At 42.6% G+C, this 17259-nt stretch overlaps 1 protein-coding gene across 1 annotated transcript in view; it reads right to left on the bottom strand.

The window, feature by feature from the left end:
* Positions 1-17259, bottom strand: part of grin3ba (glutamate receptor, ionotropic, N-methyl-D-aspartate 3Ba) — a 62337-nt gene that overhangs the window by 24143 nt on the left and 20935 nt on the right. Inside the window, exon 2 of the mRNA XM_070842527.1 lies at positions 3613-4313. Within this exon, the coding sequence (XP_070698628.1) occupies positions 3613-4313 (701 nt within the window). The remainder of the gene's footprint in view (positions 1-3612; positions 4314-17259) is intronic.

Raw genomic sequence — 17259 nt, 5'->3', positions numbered from 1 at the left:
GCATTTAAAGAATGACTGTGGTTGTCAAAGCAGGTTGATAAGTCAGCCAGTAGTGTCAGAGAGGGATGGCTTCCTCTCACTAACACCTGACCCGGTTTACACACTCAAAAAATAAATGTCAGCAGAGTAGCCGGTAAATGATGACTCTATAAGAGAGTTCCAGGCATGCGTCTCACTCTGTTATCATTCCATCTCCTTTAGTTTGGAGGAAAGTTTACTCCCTCTGTCTTTGGCTGTCTCAGATGATATGAGGCTTGCTTGTTTCAGTGTTTTTAATCTCTCCAGGGGAGATGAAATCAGTGTGGCAGCTGTGTCGAGTGAGATGGCTCTGACTGGCAGATCTCACTCTGATAACAACAACCCTCTATCAATTTCCGTCCCTTTTCCTCCTCCCTCACATCCTTTTCCCACACCAGTTTCTTCTTCCATTCCTATTTTCCTTTAGCCATTTCCTACTTCCACTGTCTTTCATCTATCCGTTTGTCTTTGACTACTTTTTCCTTCTTCTATAATGTATTTTTGTGAATAAGCATCCAGGGAGTTTTTGACTCTGGACATTCGGGAGAACTACATCAAAAGTGGCTAGTTTCTCACATTTCTCCTCTCTTTCTGCTATGCTCATTGCTCTCCTGCTTCGAATCAGAAACAGCAATATTGTGAAGTTTTTGCTCTTGTACTCATACCTTCCTCTGTTGCTTATATCTCCAGACATCCTCTCTCCCTCCTTGCCTTACTTGCTCTGTCCCTTGGGCATTGAGCTGTTAATTGCCTTTTCCATGTGGAAGTCTCTCACTTCCTCCAGCTTTCTCAGGGCTCTCCAGAGCAATGGCATGTCTGGGTGTTGCAGTGGAGGGATAAGAATCAGGGAGTACACTGGAGGGCATGGGACTGGACCGGTTTGAATAGTGTGATAGAACAACCTCTATTATCAGTCTCTCACAGGAACAAAGGTCACTGACACTATATTGTAGAGGACTCTATCATGAATAGTCTATTGTGATAGACTAGATTATGGCTAAATTGGCCCTCCATAGATTGTGACTTTCCCTGGTGTCCCAAGTTTCAGTCAGTTTAAAATCAGTACTTAAAGTTTTCTTTATTGTTCAAAGTATAGCATGACCAAGAGTGTGCAGCCACAGTCTCAGATCTATACGGCTGTACTGTGCTTGGGCATTGTGGTGTTCTGCTAACATCAGCACTCTAATAAGCCAACAATGCTGATGCTTAGTAGCTACCATTCTCATTCTCATATTAGCATTCTAAGATTCACTAATTAGCATAAAGCATAAAGTACAATTAAGGCCAATGGGAATGCCATTCATTTGCAGGTATTTGGTAAATCCAGAATGTAGTTGTCGCGATATTTCACTTGAAAAAAGGAAAAATTAAAAGAAAAAAAAATGCCTCCATGGTAGAACTAAAGCGACTACTAAATAGTTACTAAATAATAGACTTCATCCTCTGGGGACATATCTTTATAAAATTTAAAATCAATCTGTCCAAAAGTCCTTGAAATATTTCAGTCTGAAACAAAGTGATGGACCATCAAACAGACAGACACGCTATCCCTAAAGCTGCACTGCTAGCATGGCTAAAAGTTAGCAGTTCAATCACATTAAATAAACAAACTTGTTTTAACTGCAATAATGAATGTCCAATATTATTGCTTTGTAACCCTCTTCCCACTCCGCTTGTTTAAGCCTCTGGCTATGTACATCCCAGTGCTCAACTAAACTGCTGAAAAGAAGGGAACACTGTGAGAATCCTGCCTGTGATTATGTGGGTGTCGTTGATGATCGCTCTCAGCTGGCAGGCACCATGTGCGTTCAATATTTGCTGTGGGCCAAGCTCAAACTACAAATCCTCTCCTCACAAGTACCACATGACCACAGAAGTTGGATACATGCTGTTTTATCCATTGCACCATTTCAAAAATATCCATGTCAACCGGCAGAGCGGACTCTGGAGTGAGTTTATGGCAAGGGGCCTCGGTGCCTCACTCAGCATCAGCCACATATGGCTTAAGAGGTATTGTAATGTATGCGAGTCCTGTTGTACAAACCTGAGGATTTAGTTTTTTCTGCTTTAAGTGAAATCGTTTACACTTAAATATGTATTTCAAAATGCTCTTTTTCTGCGTCTGTGTGTGTGTGTGCGTTATCACAGGGCGCACCTTGACAGAGCCCGTGAAAGCTGTCAGAGACCCTTTTAAAGCTGCAGGGACTGTAGCAGGAGCAACAGCGAAGAGAAAAAGAAAAACCCTCTCATGTCAGTCTTTGAATCTGTATGCCATAAAGACCTCCTCCCCACCACCAGAATGACAGCACAATTCAGAAGGCACCACCCCCACGGTGCAGAGGACAGACAAGGGCAGCAACCGGAGCGTATAGTACAACAAGTGGAGCCAGCAACTCCTCACAAAAATGCCAAAGTGTCAGTCAGAAACCTAACGAGCTTACAGACATTTAGTGGTGTCACCAGAGCAATTTAATTGCAGCTTGTCAGTGTCTTCCATATATCATTTGGTGATGTAAACGTGTACACTTTTAGGACCTTGTCTTATATGAACGGCAGTCGTTACAAGAAACTACCACACACAAAAAAAACTGGCTATAGGGGTTATGTAGACTATTTTGACGTCCAGTCATGACCAGACCACTACAAATCCTAGGTCACTTAAAGCAACACATTAAATGTTTTCAAGTTTCTCTATCGTGCACTCAGCTGAAGTTTTCTTGACCAAATCTTTACCAGTGCAATGGAAACAGATGAAGCAAACAAATCATGATGTGCCTAAAGCATGTGACAACTAAAGCTTCCGCTCCACCGGAGAGATGCAAAAATACTGTCAGATGAAAACGTCAGATCTGTGTGGAGCAACAAGGAGACCCTTGCCCTTCTCAAAAATACATGATCCAAACATAAATGCTACATTTCCATCATGTTTTCTGCATTTTGTTTTCCATCAATTGAGATTTGACCAACTTCATCTTACTGCATACTACATTGGACTGCTTATCTTGATGTACCAAATCCTATTTGCGGTAGTGAATGAAAACACATATACACTCACGTTATCTCTTGCTAATCTTTTGATATTTTGATTAAAATCTGCACTACACTTGTCTAGTGTTGTGTTCAATATACTACAATATACCAACAAGAGGGGTTTAGCTAATGTTCACTTTCTCTCTTTCTTTTCTCTCTTCTCTCTTTCACTGGTCCAGATGAGGCGAGTGACCAGACTGTCAAAAAAATTATACAGTAAGTTTGAAGTCTTGTCCTCATCACCAGCACCCTGTACTTCACTCTGTGTTACAAATTATGACATGGAGAAATAAACAAAGTCACCCAATGTGAGATTAGGCTAAGCAATTGCTAATATTGTCAAATGGGACCAAATTTCACGTCCCCTGTAGAACACTTTCCCCAAATAATTACACAAATAAACCAAACACCAAGGATATATCACCTCAAACTATATATCACTTTGAGCTAAAAGTATCTGTATAGCTACACACTGCTAGAGGTAAATGCAAACCTGTGTCTTTGTAATTTGGGTGAGCTGTCCCTTTTAATTAGAGTGCATATACAGTACATGTGTGCATCTACCTGGCCAGATATTGTCCTGAAGAGGGCAGCTCATGTCGGTTTGGTTTGTCGTAACAATTCACCATGTTCTGAATCAGCGCCAAGTCCGGTCTCACCATGGTCGCCGCAGTGACCGCACGGCCGATCAGCTGCAAAGCATCCCGGATGTAGAAGCTGATTGGCTTGCGGCCGACCTCCCCGTAGGCCAACAGCCCCAGAGGACCTCCTAGAGTGTGGAGCGAATCTGGAGACAAGGGATATCCCATGATCCACTGCAGTGCGGGTAGTGATGGAGCGAGACGCTGAGCGGCCCGCAGGACTGAGGAGAGACACTCGGGGTCAGAGCCCAGGAGGAGAACAGAGGAGATTGGAGAGGGGGAGCGAAGGAAACGGGTGGAGAGAATCTTCAAAGCCTCCTCTTCCCTCTGATCCTCCTTCCTCTCCTCACTGGCCTCTCCTCTTTTCTCCCCGGTCCCGGAGATTCGGGTCAGGTTGATGATGTCCCACAAATGCCAGGTAGAGCCGCTGTGCGTCTGCAGGTGAGATAGCAACCCATCACCCCCTTCCTCCCATCCTGGGCAGATCACAGCTGCTCCTCCCCAGCTGCCTTCCCCACGGCTTCCTCTGTCCCTGTCCCCGTCTTTCCCCTGCAAGACCGCCAGCAGCAGGCTGCCCAGGGTCGACGGAGGCACACGGGCTGACATCTGCAGGTGGAATCGGTTCTATCAGAGAGGACAGGAAGGAGAAGTTGGATTGGTTGAACGAAAAGCAAAAAGAAAGACACACAAGAGAAGTGAGATGGTTAGGGAGAAAATATAAAAGTAAAACGACAGAGGAGCAAGGGGGAGAAGAAATGAGAGAAAAACAAGATCAAAACAGAGATTAATAGATAAAGTCAACCCCAAACACCTCAGGGCTGAATAACTCACATTAATCGCAGCTTTTACGAGCACCAGTACTGCAAAACAATCCCTGTTGCTGCAGTAATTCACGACAACACTGATCAGAAACAATCAGTCACATTTGTTCATTATCTCTCACTCTGACTGAGAAGAGTTGCGCTGATACAAACAAGGAGTCAATGATTCGCATCTAATCTGCAACATCACAGTTGGCTTGGCAAGACAACAGTAGCATCCACAGTTCATCCCGAAGCCTGCATTTCCAAACCCCACTGAAAACACTGGCTTGTTTCATACTGTTCCAAAATGGATAACACTGTTGTCCTTGAATGCATCTCACAGATGGACCTTCCCCCTCCTTCCTTCGGGGCTTCTCTCCATTTTTCATCCTATCAGTGCTCCAGGCAAGGTTGAGGGGGGAGACTGCTTTTGTATAGAGAGCCCAAAGCTTAGCCTAACATGACTTAAGATGTGCACCACCTCCCTGAGCTGAGATGATAGGTATGCACACTATGCTCATAAACACCCTCTGGCATAAATTCATATACATTTTCACCATCTTTATAACATATGCAGAGGTGCATATGCACACACACACACAAACACCAAAAAATACACGCACACAGTACTTAATTAAATTTGTAGATATATTGTAAATCCATGCAGGTGCATACTGTGTGGAATACACTCACCCACAAGTGTGTCTTAAGATGAAATATCTAACCCAACTGAGAAACGCATGCATTCATTCAAATGGAAATATCCCACCCGGGAGTACAAAGTAAACAGAGCGACCCTCTGCTGAAAGTCCTTAAGTCCCATGAGAGACTAAATAAAAAAAAAAATGACAGAAGTCTGCAAATAAATGGATGAATTAATGCAGTCTATGTATTTATTCCCCTGAGAGAGGCTAGGAGTGTGTGTGAGGGGACATCTGAAGGTAGGTCTCTTCGTTTGAACTCAACAGGGGGCCAGGAAGATGGCGGAGGTGGCGGCGATGGGTGGGAGGGGGCCGCTGGCAAGACGCCAGCGGGTGGCACAAAGGAACAGAGATAGGAATGTGGTGTGTACTACAGGTGTGAGAATTACTCAACATGTTACTGCCAGGAATGAAACTAACAAGATGCATATTTTGTCAAAGGCCCAAAAATATGATGACAGAATATCAAAACAGAGCCTCAAGGCAGCTTTTGATACTTGTATGGAAATCTATATCTGCTCTCATAGGACTTTGTCCGCGTAAGATTAATCTGTGCCTTTAAATATTAATGTACGGCTAAATGTTAATATATGGTCAGGTTATGATGCTAATAAATAATGATGCTAATAAAGTACATATAAAACTGCAAAAGCTGCAAAAATGGGACATTGTGACAAGACTAAACAGCAGATGAGTGTGCAGCATGGACAAAAAGCTGTAAATTACGCTCTGATATATTAAGTAAGATTCTCTCACTGGTGTTCAAGCTGCATTCACTAAGTGTCAAATTAATTGTAATAATGCTCATCTGTGGTACATCCCACAGCCACGTCAGCTGTTTTGTACCAACATCATTTTATCATTTCTCTTGGCTTGACAATTATGGCTGACTTCTAATTTGCTTGACTTTTTGAGAGATTCTTTGACAATTTCATTTACGTTTGAGGCATTTAGCCAGTGCTCTTATCCAGAGTGACTCACAGTGAGCACAACAGTAGAATTACTTCAAGAGCGAGTACGTGAGAATCATAATAAGAGCCAACCAGAGCATTGTAGAGGTTGTATTTGTAGTTGCTGCTGTTAGGAGAGAAGGCAAATTAGAGTGAATGGAGGAGGCAGATGTGGGATGCGTGATGTGATTCCGAAGAGATATGGTGATATGAAACTTTTCATGGAGAGTTCCAGGCCATAACATTGGGAAGCGCTGTGCTGTCGTGCTTAGAGGAGGAAGGACTTATTCAAAAATTCTGTGGGCAATCAAACGTGGCAAGCACCAAAGTGGACCCAGTGAAACTTAAAAAAAGCCCATCACTGGAGTTATTGCCTATTACAACTGCGGTCGCTTCATGCCTGCATTTGAGCGTTTTGGCACAATTAATTTCAGTGATATATTAGAGCAATAACTCCAAAGAGAGCATTTTCTGCTGTGCTTATAGGTCGAGATGTGATGTTCACTACCTTCTACAAAAGTTTTGTTCAAAGTCATTTTTCACCAACAATAGCACAAAGCAGCATCAAATAAGAAAGATCACTAAGAAGTGGTCAACATAAACCTACAGCTTGGTGTGGATTCAACCAAAAGATCAGTTGGCTGTATTAGGTTTAGCATTAGGCTCATATTAACCCTGGAGCGGCCATAGAGAGAAAAAATATATATATTGAGGCCATGTGTTACTACACTGTGCACAAAATGTTATTTCATGCATGTTTTAATGATTTCATGCACACGAGATAAGTGTATATAAAGAAAATCAGCACAAAACATCCTCGAAATACAGTCAGTCCTCAGCCGCAGCTATCGCAAAAGCATCCTGCACACTGTGTGCAAAGCCTTTTCGGATTGCCCTGGGCAGCGCACAAAAAAACAAAACGTGGCCATTAATTGTATCTTAATGTAATTAAACCTCACCTTGCTATATAGTTTTTCGTCTCTATGGAAACTCTGAGGGTTGCATAGTGTTACAGCATGGAGCTTTGGTGAGCTGCTGCTTGAGAGCCCACACTTCACACTTGTTTGCTTACTTGTGTATTTTTGAGAACTGCTTGGCCATGTTAAGACAGACAACAACACTGAATGTAGAAATCTATCCGCCTCAGGACACGTTGCAGTATGGGTGCTAACACAAAAGGCAGTGTTTTCAGTCAAAAAAAGTTTAACTCAACTCAACTTCTGTTGGACAGCATACATGGCTAGTAGATTACTTTGGGCGACTGAACAGAGTAATTATACTATTTACCTCACACTGAAAGATAAACCAATGTGGTAAAATTCTGCCACATAATATTATAAACTGCTGTCCCATGTTTGGGCATTTAGACTTCAAACACATTCATCTGTTACTCAAACTGGACTTCCAGATCTTATTTCATTGTCTCACCTTCAGAAACACGCTCCCATTAATGAAGCCAATTGCAGGGTTGTTTTTTATCCAAATGCCTCTTTAAGCTGATTATTTTTAGATTGTTTCTTGTGGCCCATTGACCAACAAAACTGACTGAACGCCTTTTGCGCTGGACGTTCAGCGGGTCACTTCTTAAGCTGGCCGCTGATGGAAAGCTCATGGTAAGCCCCAATACCTTTTCCTTTTATGCGCATGCACACACTTCATGTGTTATTAATTCTTTATTAGTGCCCATTGTTTATGAGCACTAATAAAAAGCTGTTTGCCACTCATCCTCAAAACAGACTGAAATGATCTTCGATCAAACAATGACAAAATCCCACATGTAGCATCTTATAGTATTTCAGTGTATCAAGAACAATGAAATCCCTGCCAGTCATCGCTTCAGCTTAATCCGGCACGTCTTAAAAACAAGCTGGCAGAATCAGTGTTTATCCCTGTGACACACCAGATACAACGTATGTGTGTAATGTATGCGTGTATGTCTGGATAACTGCGTGAATGCTTACGACAGATCCTCAAGTCCACTGGGGCTGTCTGCATGAATTTGTGTTTGTTTTGGCCGTCCATTGCTTTTGCCTTGGGTCGGGGCCAACTCTGTTGTTGCAGTTATCGGACATTTGAATTTAAAATGTCTTTTTTTTTTTTTTCAGCAAACCTTAGGGAACCTGAGTAGACTTTTGATCTCTAGAGGAATGCAGGCGTTTTTTTTTTTTTTTTTATGATGTCACAGTCTAGACAAGATAAAAGGTGGCTGCATGGTCTGGAACTGGAAAGTTTGCAGAGTATTGGCAGTTTCACAGAAGCATGTCTATGTGTGCAGTGTTCAGGGAACAGCTTAACACAAACAGGCTTGATCCTGTCAGCCATGGTGCTGTGTGAGTCCAGCTCTACTGCTCAGGTCAATCCAGACCCAGGTTGATGTTTTTCTAAAGTACACAGGTCTTTTTCAGGCTTGGTTAGGAATGTAATTGATGTCTTCTCTAAGCAGCTACACATTTTCAACCTGTAAAGACCTCCAATGCGTGTGTGTGCACGTGTATTTTTGTTCATACTGTATACTCTTATCTTTTTTCTATTCTCAGGTAAAAGCTCCATCCGCAAGCACAAGGTTACAAAGACTCTGAACTAGGGATCCAAGATAAGCCCAGCTAAAAGGAATGTCAGCATTATTCCGGTATAAAATGCAAAATCCATACCCCTTTCTACACATCTGCAAATTAGGGGCCTTGAACTGAACTGCCTCTACTAAACAAATTGTGCTGTGTGACGCACTGGCCTCAAGATTTTCAGGTCTTCAAATACATTGCAACTGCACAAATACATGCACCGAAACCCCCACACACAGACCGAGGACAAGCACACATGCAATAGCACAAACAAACAAGCACACACAGGCACCCGTGCAAGAACACACAGATACAGTACAAACACACCGTGGTGTGAATACTTGAGCATAAACCCGGAGAGATCTTTGGGCAATGTGGAGTAAGCAAACCGACAGGAGTGCGTTGAATCAGAACAGGAGGGAGCAGCTCCCAGTTACTAAGCTCATTCCTTATTTAGGCCTCCATAAGAAAAGTATCAACACTTCGAAGGCGTGCAACTGAATGCAAGGTGCCAAAACGGGGGGAAAAAAAGGAGGGCTCAGAAGGAACAGTAACACCTGCAGTTTCAGAGCTTGTTAAAAGCAAGTTGGAGTCAAAAGCAAGGAGGTGGGACCTGGGAGCATGTGTGTCTTGGAGGATTTTGGTGGTTGAGGGAGGTTAAGGAGGCCAAAGATGTAAGCCGAAGCTCTGAAAAACTGGTATCTCCTCTTGTCCTTCCCTCCACAGCTTCGGGCTAGGGATCTCTTTAACTTACTGCAGCTTGACATATTGTGAAAGCACACTATAGCCCCGGTCAGGCTTAACATTGCACTCATGAATCATTTGCATCGAGCAAAGCGCCGGTGGAGAGAGCGAGGGCCTGCTTTGAATTGTCCTCGCTGTTACATCCAACAGCGTGGTCCCCTGCCTGAGCCTCTGAATGGCTGCTTAGCTTCCTATTCAGCCCAGAAACAAAGCTCATGGTCAGGGCTGCACTCCAAACAACAACACTTCAGTGAACACATTCATATTTCACCAGCACTGTCACCAGGTGAGCTGGCTGTATGTAGGGAGGATGAAGGGAGCGAAGAGACAAATATAGGGAGATTGGTGAGATCGGTGCGCGAATGTGAATATATGTTTGAGATGAGAGATGGAAGAGAAATTGATAGGTGGTTTAATATCCGTATTTGTGAAAAGAGGTAAAAGGTGATGGTTTGCATCTGAATTTGTGTGTGTAGCTGGAAAGGAGCAAGAGAGACAGAGATGGTTGTGTGCTTGTGTCTTGAGCAAGACAGAGAAAGATTTTCTCAGCAGGGTGCAAGTCTTACATTTCAAACACCTGAGATGAAACCTGAGCGTTTCGTAACCTGAATGTCAGACTGAAATGTCACAGCAGATGCGGGATCACATCCGAATGTGAAATAATCTAAATCCAACCTAAGCAATTGGATCCAGCCTGCAGTGCAGAACTGGTTTCCTATTAATGGAGTAAAACTGGAGCTCCTAGCATTATATGCTTGTATTAGCTCATACATAATAAATAAAGAAATTGTTGAATGTGTGTAATTTTTTCTGACTTTGTCTCACAATCCAAATAAACAGCTGAGATTGAATAAGGCCAGCAAAGTTGTTTACATAGTTAATGAAGCAACGCTGAGCAGCGCTCTTTAGGTGACCAGACGCTGGCTAAGCGAGCTGTTTGCTGTACTGTTGTGTAATTGTATGCAAATAGCATTGTTTAATTTTCTACTAATTTCCTCACGTCTCCTGGCACTAAGTGTAATATGGGTGACTTTAATCTTACTCAGTCGTGCTGCTGGGTAGTGAAGCTGAGCTTGGTGGGGGAAAGAGGCTGGTGCTGTTACACACACGTGCGGCACGGGTGCACGCGCAAATGAGCACACAAGCTCCAAACTGCAATAGACACACAGGCTGGGGTGGCAAATTACATTTACGTGCTTGCACATGCATGAAAGTATGCCACACACTCACACATGCGCAAAAAGCACAACTATGAAGCAATCAGCCACTTAACACAGCAAATGACTATGGTTATCTAAGCATAACAGCCTGTTGGCTGAGAGAAACAGAGTGATAAGCAGTAAGATACACACTATTAGGCGCCACCACAGGACTGGCCGCAGATTGAAAGAGGGGCTAAATCTTGTTTCACAGCTAACAGTTGATGGAGATGGAGCCATGTCTCTCTGATTGTCACTGCTAAATTACATATGCAAATACCTTGACTAGATCCAATTCCGCCCACCATCTCCCATACAGTGATGAAGCGGAAAAGCACGCAGGAGATTGTTGCCCATGGGGGAGCGAGATGAAACAGCAGGCAAAAAGTGTAAAGCACACTTCGCATTAGGTTTGATTAGAGGAAAATAGTTACTCATTGCTTAGGCTGCTTGTAGCAGTGACAATTTGGTGACTGCTGGAGGTATGACTGTGCTGAGTCCATTAAACATAAGGACCTTGTTAGTTTCCGTGGTGGTGTGGCGGGTTGGGAGAGGGAGGTTATACAGTAACATCATAAAAACACCATTGTAGTCCTGAGCGATTGTGGGAAAAGCTATAAAAGTCTTGACGGGCCATGTCTCCTCTTTTCCTCCAGGCTTTGAGTTTATGGGGATCATTCTGAATGGCAAAAAAAAAGGCTGAGAGAAAATGGGATTCACTCGTTTTGTACATCGGCGTCAAGCAAACCGCGGGAGGGTGGATGTGTTTGTGTAAAAATATGCACATGTGTACACGTATACAGTGTACTTCTGTCCACGGCTGTCTGCAAGAGAATTTGTGTGCTATGTGCGTGATTGTGTCTGTGTATATGTGTGTGAATGTCTGTGATTTACAAACCATTTAATGGAATATTGTTCTCAGCATGGCATCAAATTAATTTGAATGATCAAGACACAGAGCACACCAGCATTTTCCCCCTGGAGCATTGCAGGCTACTGGAGAAGTGAGAAAACCAAAATGATTGTTACTCCTGCACACACAAACACACGCACTCACATATTACGACACACATATTCAGACAGACTGATCACAAGTGCTTTGGGCTTTGTACATTACCCAAGAAGAAGTTTTTGCAACATGATTTCAAGTCACACAGTTCAATCAAATGGCAATCCAAAGGGAATTAATAAAATGCAAGTGCATATCAAAGTATGCAAATTCCTCCCTTCTAGTCTGTAGTGTTTGGTAAATGAAGTAATCCAGTGCAGAGTGTTCACTTTCATTATCAGATGACTTCTGATTTAATGAGACTCTGCGGGCCTGCGGATGTCCTGATGTCATCAATAATAATCAGATAGAGGAAACAGCAGGGGTACTGAATGTGCTGTTCTGGACTGGTTAGTCAGGTCTCTAGTCAGCCAGCGTTAGTGCTGAGTGCACTGCTAGCATTGGTGAAGGCTGTCATCTCAGCACGCTGCATCGGCTCCTCTTTTGTCAGTAGCTCTTTTGATCCCCTCAGTTGCAGAGATACAAGCCCATAGCAGAAATATGCTGAATGGATTCATGTATCATCCTCCCCCCTACAAACAGCCTCTGGCCCCCTCACTATTTATGATCATAATAGCTGCCGTTATTTATTAAAGAGAGCGATTGTTGTCCTTGCTCTATAGACAATGTTGTTTTCTCTGCCGGAGAGAATAATATTTGTCCTTTTGGTGCGGCCCTGTGTGTGATATGAGGCGGCGTACTGAATGTGATGGTGATTGATTCCTGTGTTGAACAGTGGAGAGAGGTACAGCGGAAGGCTAATCTGAGTTATGATTGCTAGTGTAATCGCATTTTCTCCCCTGACTCATCCATCCGTGCTACAGTAGCACATACATGCCGTATTCTGATTACGTTGCACACCTGTCAATAACGCATACTGAACGATGGAGCGGCAACTTGTGCCTGTTCTTTCGTGATCACCTTCTACTGGTTTTCCATCACCACAATTTTCTAGATCATAACTCTCTCTCCCTTCTCGCAGCCCAGTTTTATCTTCCTCTCTCGCTGACTTGCTAACCTGCTGGAGATGGCGTCAAGCATTTGGAATAATCATGCCATCATGTTGGGGGTAAAATAAGCTGTTTTGGGTATTCTGGGCCTGCCGCAAAGGCTGTCAGGGTAAAAAATAGCTTCTTGCTGGGTTGTAATTCGACCAGCAGGCAGCTGGACCAATGAGACGGCAACATTATTTAGTTACTGGGAGAATGATACCAACAATTCCCCAAGTATAAATGCAGAGTGGCATGATGTCATTAAAAGTCTGCCCATGGGGAGCATAGCCACAAACAGCTAGACTTCAGGGGGAACACATTTATTCACAACACCCCAGCGGTGAAAGCACGCCATGCCAGTAATGAGGTGTCTAGAGCTTTAGGCGCCAAGTGCGTGTCTGAATATGTGTGATATTTCTTAGTCTTTGGGTGTGTGTGCATTTCTGTGAGTGCTTAACTTGCCGAGTGTGTGTGCCAGATGTGTGACCAAACAACTTCCTAATGGAAAAGATCCCTTTGTTCTGGTCGTGTTGAATACTGAAACTCAGACCAGACTTCCCAGGAGTGAAATAATACACCTAGAGAGATGGAAGTCATTTAGTGCCAGTGTGTTTGTGCAAGAGTGTGTGTTGAGTCAAAGGTGTGTGTGTGTATGTGTGTGACAGAGGGGGTATGTGTGGGTTCCAGGATGGATGGGCTTGCGGTGAGTAAATGACCTGCCTTGATTCAGCCTATCAGCTTAGCTCTCCACCCAGACTCCCTGATATCCCCTTTCATCCATCTCTATAAGAGAGAGATGACGGAGAGACGGAGGGAGAGAGGCTAAGGAGATGAATATGCACGGAAGAGAGCGAACGATTTCAAGTACAAGAGTGAGCATAAAGGGGCTAATTAGAGAAGAGGGAAAAATTTGGGAGCAGACGCGACAGACAGAAGAAGTGAACAAAAAGACTATTAGACTCCAATCGGAATCTGGGGTAATATGTATGACAAGCAGCAGGAAGTATCTCTCCAATGTGACTATGAGTTCCAGTCGATTGAGGGGCCATTTGGGGTGAGCTGATTTGGGGCACAGATGCCATGTTGTTTGGTCTCAGCCTGCTTCTGGAGCTAGATGATCAAATATGCAATGCTGAACCTACAGAAGTAGCTGCTGCAGAATATGTGGAAATGATGAGTTTCATTCCATCCCATATCAACCATTTTGAAAAAAAAAAAAAAAAAGACGCCTACTACGCATCAACATGAGGCACATTTTAGATTAGTATTATCATAAACATGAGTCATTCTGAATACATTTTTTCAAAGTAAACAGTGTAGCTTGTTTGATGAATGTATAGAATTTATAAGGAAATGAAATCCATCAGAAAATGTCCTTGCGGTGTGCTGCTGTACCCGAACGGTACCCCAATACTCCGCCCACCCTCAGGGGAACCGCTTTGAGATTTTTGATTTGTTCTCTGCGTCAACTTTAGTTTTCAGAGAAAGGCTCGAGAAAATGGCTCAGGGAAAGTAATTTCAAAGGACATGAGCTCTGTATTAGAAAACTGGGGACATGGACATGGATACAGATGCAGATAGAAACGGATGCAAGCAGTGTGACTGCAATGAATGCCCTGCGACTGGAAAATGCCAGTTCAGTTTCATCATTTTGGACTAGTTAAGAAATAATTGTGCTTGCAAGAGACATTGCCGTTATCTGGGAACATGATGTCTGTAATAATCCGTCAATGCAATGGTAAACTATGTGACTACATAGCAATATCAAGTGTATTGGGTCAAAGTAAACCCTTGAAGTTGCAAACTGTTTGAGGATAGTGTGGTCACTTTTGGTAAGAATTTACCTTTGTATTCTCTCCCAAACACGTTTGGGCTAACCTGCTACTTTGTTTAAACCTGTATGAACGTCTAACTGACTATGTTTAACTCCCCCTCAAATTTCTTTCAATGTTCTTAAATCTCTGCAATTAACTAATAATTCTATGATTACCACTAGCAGCAACTGCCAAAACTGTGAAAAGGCTCAGGTTTCCCTTTAAGACTAGGCTCTCCTTTACTGGCTTTCCCAACCAGACACATGGGCAAACATAAGGCACAGGCGCACATAAATTTTGTGCATCTGGCTTGTCATTAGCTCAGTCTGCCAGTAAACTGCGAATAAACTGGGCTAATGTTTCTCAAATGAATAACTTTCAAGCAAGTATTACTTACCACATTGGCTGCTGTAGCACTAATTCAAGATAAATGTAGACATTTTTCTTTAGCAGCTACCACGGTAATATCTATATTTAAACCTTTATCTATCCTGAGATGTTTTGCTGAGCATGTTCTTTGACACGTACACATTTACACACAGCTATATTCAGAGAGCTGCACAGCACAAGCACATCCCTCTAACCTTGACAGGAGTAGGTGCCTTGCTCAAGGACAGTAGAATGGACATTTATAAGGGTCAGGAAAGTGTTCAATCATTTACATACATTCACACCAACATATTGTGGGATTCAGACAAGTGACCTTGACTGCCAGCTGTTTTCCCCACGAGCTGCTGCACTATGATTATGCAACCCTCACACTATGTTTTTCATCAGAGCCTAAACAACAAAACATAAACACCAGCAGCAGTGCAGCTGTCAAATGCAGATTTCAAAATGCAGTAAATATCTCTCAGGATGGTTTTTTTTCTGTTTCTTTTCCTTGGGTAATCATAAACAGTCGTATTTTTGCAGGTTGCTTGATTATTCATCCGAACAGAGGGAGGAGTAGAGTTCACTCACTGCTTATGTCGATCTCAGGGTCAAGCCTCCGTAGAGTAAGGCTCACCTGCATTCAGAATGCTATTGTAAACCTTGAGATTTTGTTAGGAAACAAGCATTATGCTTCCTGTTGCTGTAGTAAAAAAGTAGGGAGAATGCCCCAATGGTTACAGATATTATCAGATAACCAGAGTTTATAAATTCATGTTTTTGCAACCACTGTTATATGGGCACAGTTTTACTCTCCTTCCTGTCAGGAGCAAACAGTAAATCCCTACCTGCTCATTTTCAGATTTTACAGTAAGCCACACCAGATTTGTGCACCATCTAAATGCATAAATGGTGAAAGTAACTGATGTATTCAACAGGATAATACACTGTTGCCCTGCTCACTTAAGGAATCCATTAAATAAACAAGGATTTTTTTCAGGGCTCAAGTGGTGTACTTAACATACTCTGGGGGGATGATACAGATTAAAAAAATTGCAAGTAATATTACAAGAACTTTGCACTTAACATAGCCCCTGAGCCCCGTTTTCCTTGTAAATATGCCATTAGCCATTTTGATGACACATCCTCCATACAGAGGACTAATTGTTCGCACCAGCCTCTCTCTTCAGATGCCACCTTTATGCAACCTTGAAAAGGCGCATGGGTAGATTTAAATACAAGACGATAATGTACTATTGTTTCATTGCTATTCATAACGCCAGCATCAAAGACACAAAGCTCACGGTAGGCGGAAGCACAAAGGAATACTTCAATATTCCCTGTTTAATTTTGACCTGTTATTATATCAAACCCTGTTCATTGGCACCTGGTAACAAATGCACATATGATAGACAGACCTAATTAACCCACTAGGGGGCCTTTGGGTAAAAATTAGCTCTGGGCCTGTTTACATCCACAGGTACACAGCACATGGCACACAGACTGTCCTCCCAACAAAAACAACAGCATGTGTTATTTCAGCGAATTCCCAAAAACAAAGATGTTTACATTAAAGTGACAAGACCTCTGATCCAAGTAGAGTTTTCATGTGAACAAATAAACGTCATTACCTTACATTCAGTGTTACAAACCAAATTGCATTGTGACAAACAAACATGTTGAATTAACATTTTAAAAACTGCTCAGTTTATATCTGTTTCCTTGCTTACAGTCTTCTTCTTCCCTTTGGTTGGTGCACTGCAAAACATTTTGGTGCATCACTGCCACCTGTCGATCAGTGACATAGTGTGAAACCATTGATAGGACTGTGTATAACGTCACCCATGTCCCCATGAGCGCCCTCTTGCGTGTGCATGAAACAATATGGGGACCCACTCAAGACTGTCTCACAGTGCTAATAGAGGTCAAATAGAAGTCCACAAAGCACCATTCATAAAAGTACAGAAAGTTTCATGAACTCTAACCAACTAGTCATTTTAACCAAACTGTGATCTTTCCCTAACCAAACCTTAAGCATGGTGGTGTACGCTTTTTAAAACAGTGATTTGTAAAAAATTTTTTTAAGGCAAATGTCTGGCAGATTATTCAACCAGCTTCATTATATTTTGCCTTAAGCCTGAGAAAATAAACACTGAGAACACTACCCAGCACCTGGTTGATTTGCTGTTTGTCAGTTTTGGTAATTTATATATGCACACATTTGTTTAGAAATATGCACCATGTGTGCATAGTATCAACTTAATAAGGCTTTAAAAACAGAGGCACATGGAGCACCTCAAGGAAAAAAAAAGGCCTCAAGCTACTTTATGACTGCTGTCATGTAGTAAATGTATAATGTAGATATAATGTAATGTAGCAAACAAGT

This window comes from Pempheris klunzingeri, chromosome 13 (assembly GCF_042242105.1).
Source record: "Pempheris klunzingeri isolate RE-2024b chromosome 13, fPemKlu1.hap1, whole genome shotgun sequence".
In the NCBI taxonomy this organism is placed as follows: domain Eukaryota; kingdom Metazoa; phylum Chordata; class Actinopteri; order Acropomatiformes; family Pempheridae; genus Pempheris; species Pempheris klunzingeri.
This window is presented reverse-complemented; position numbering and strand designations above follow the sequence as displayed.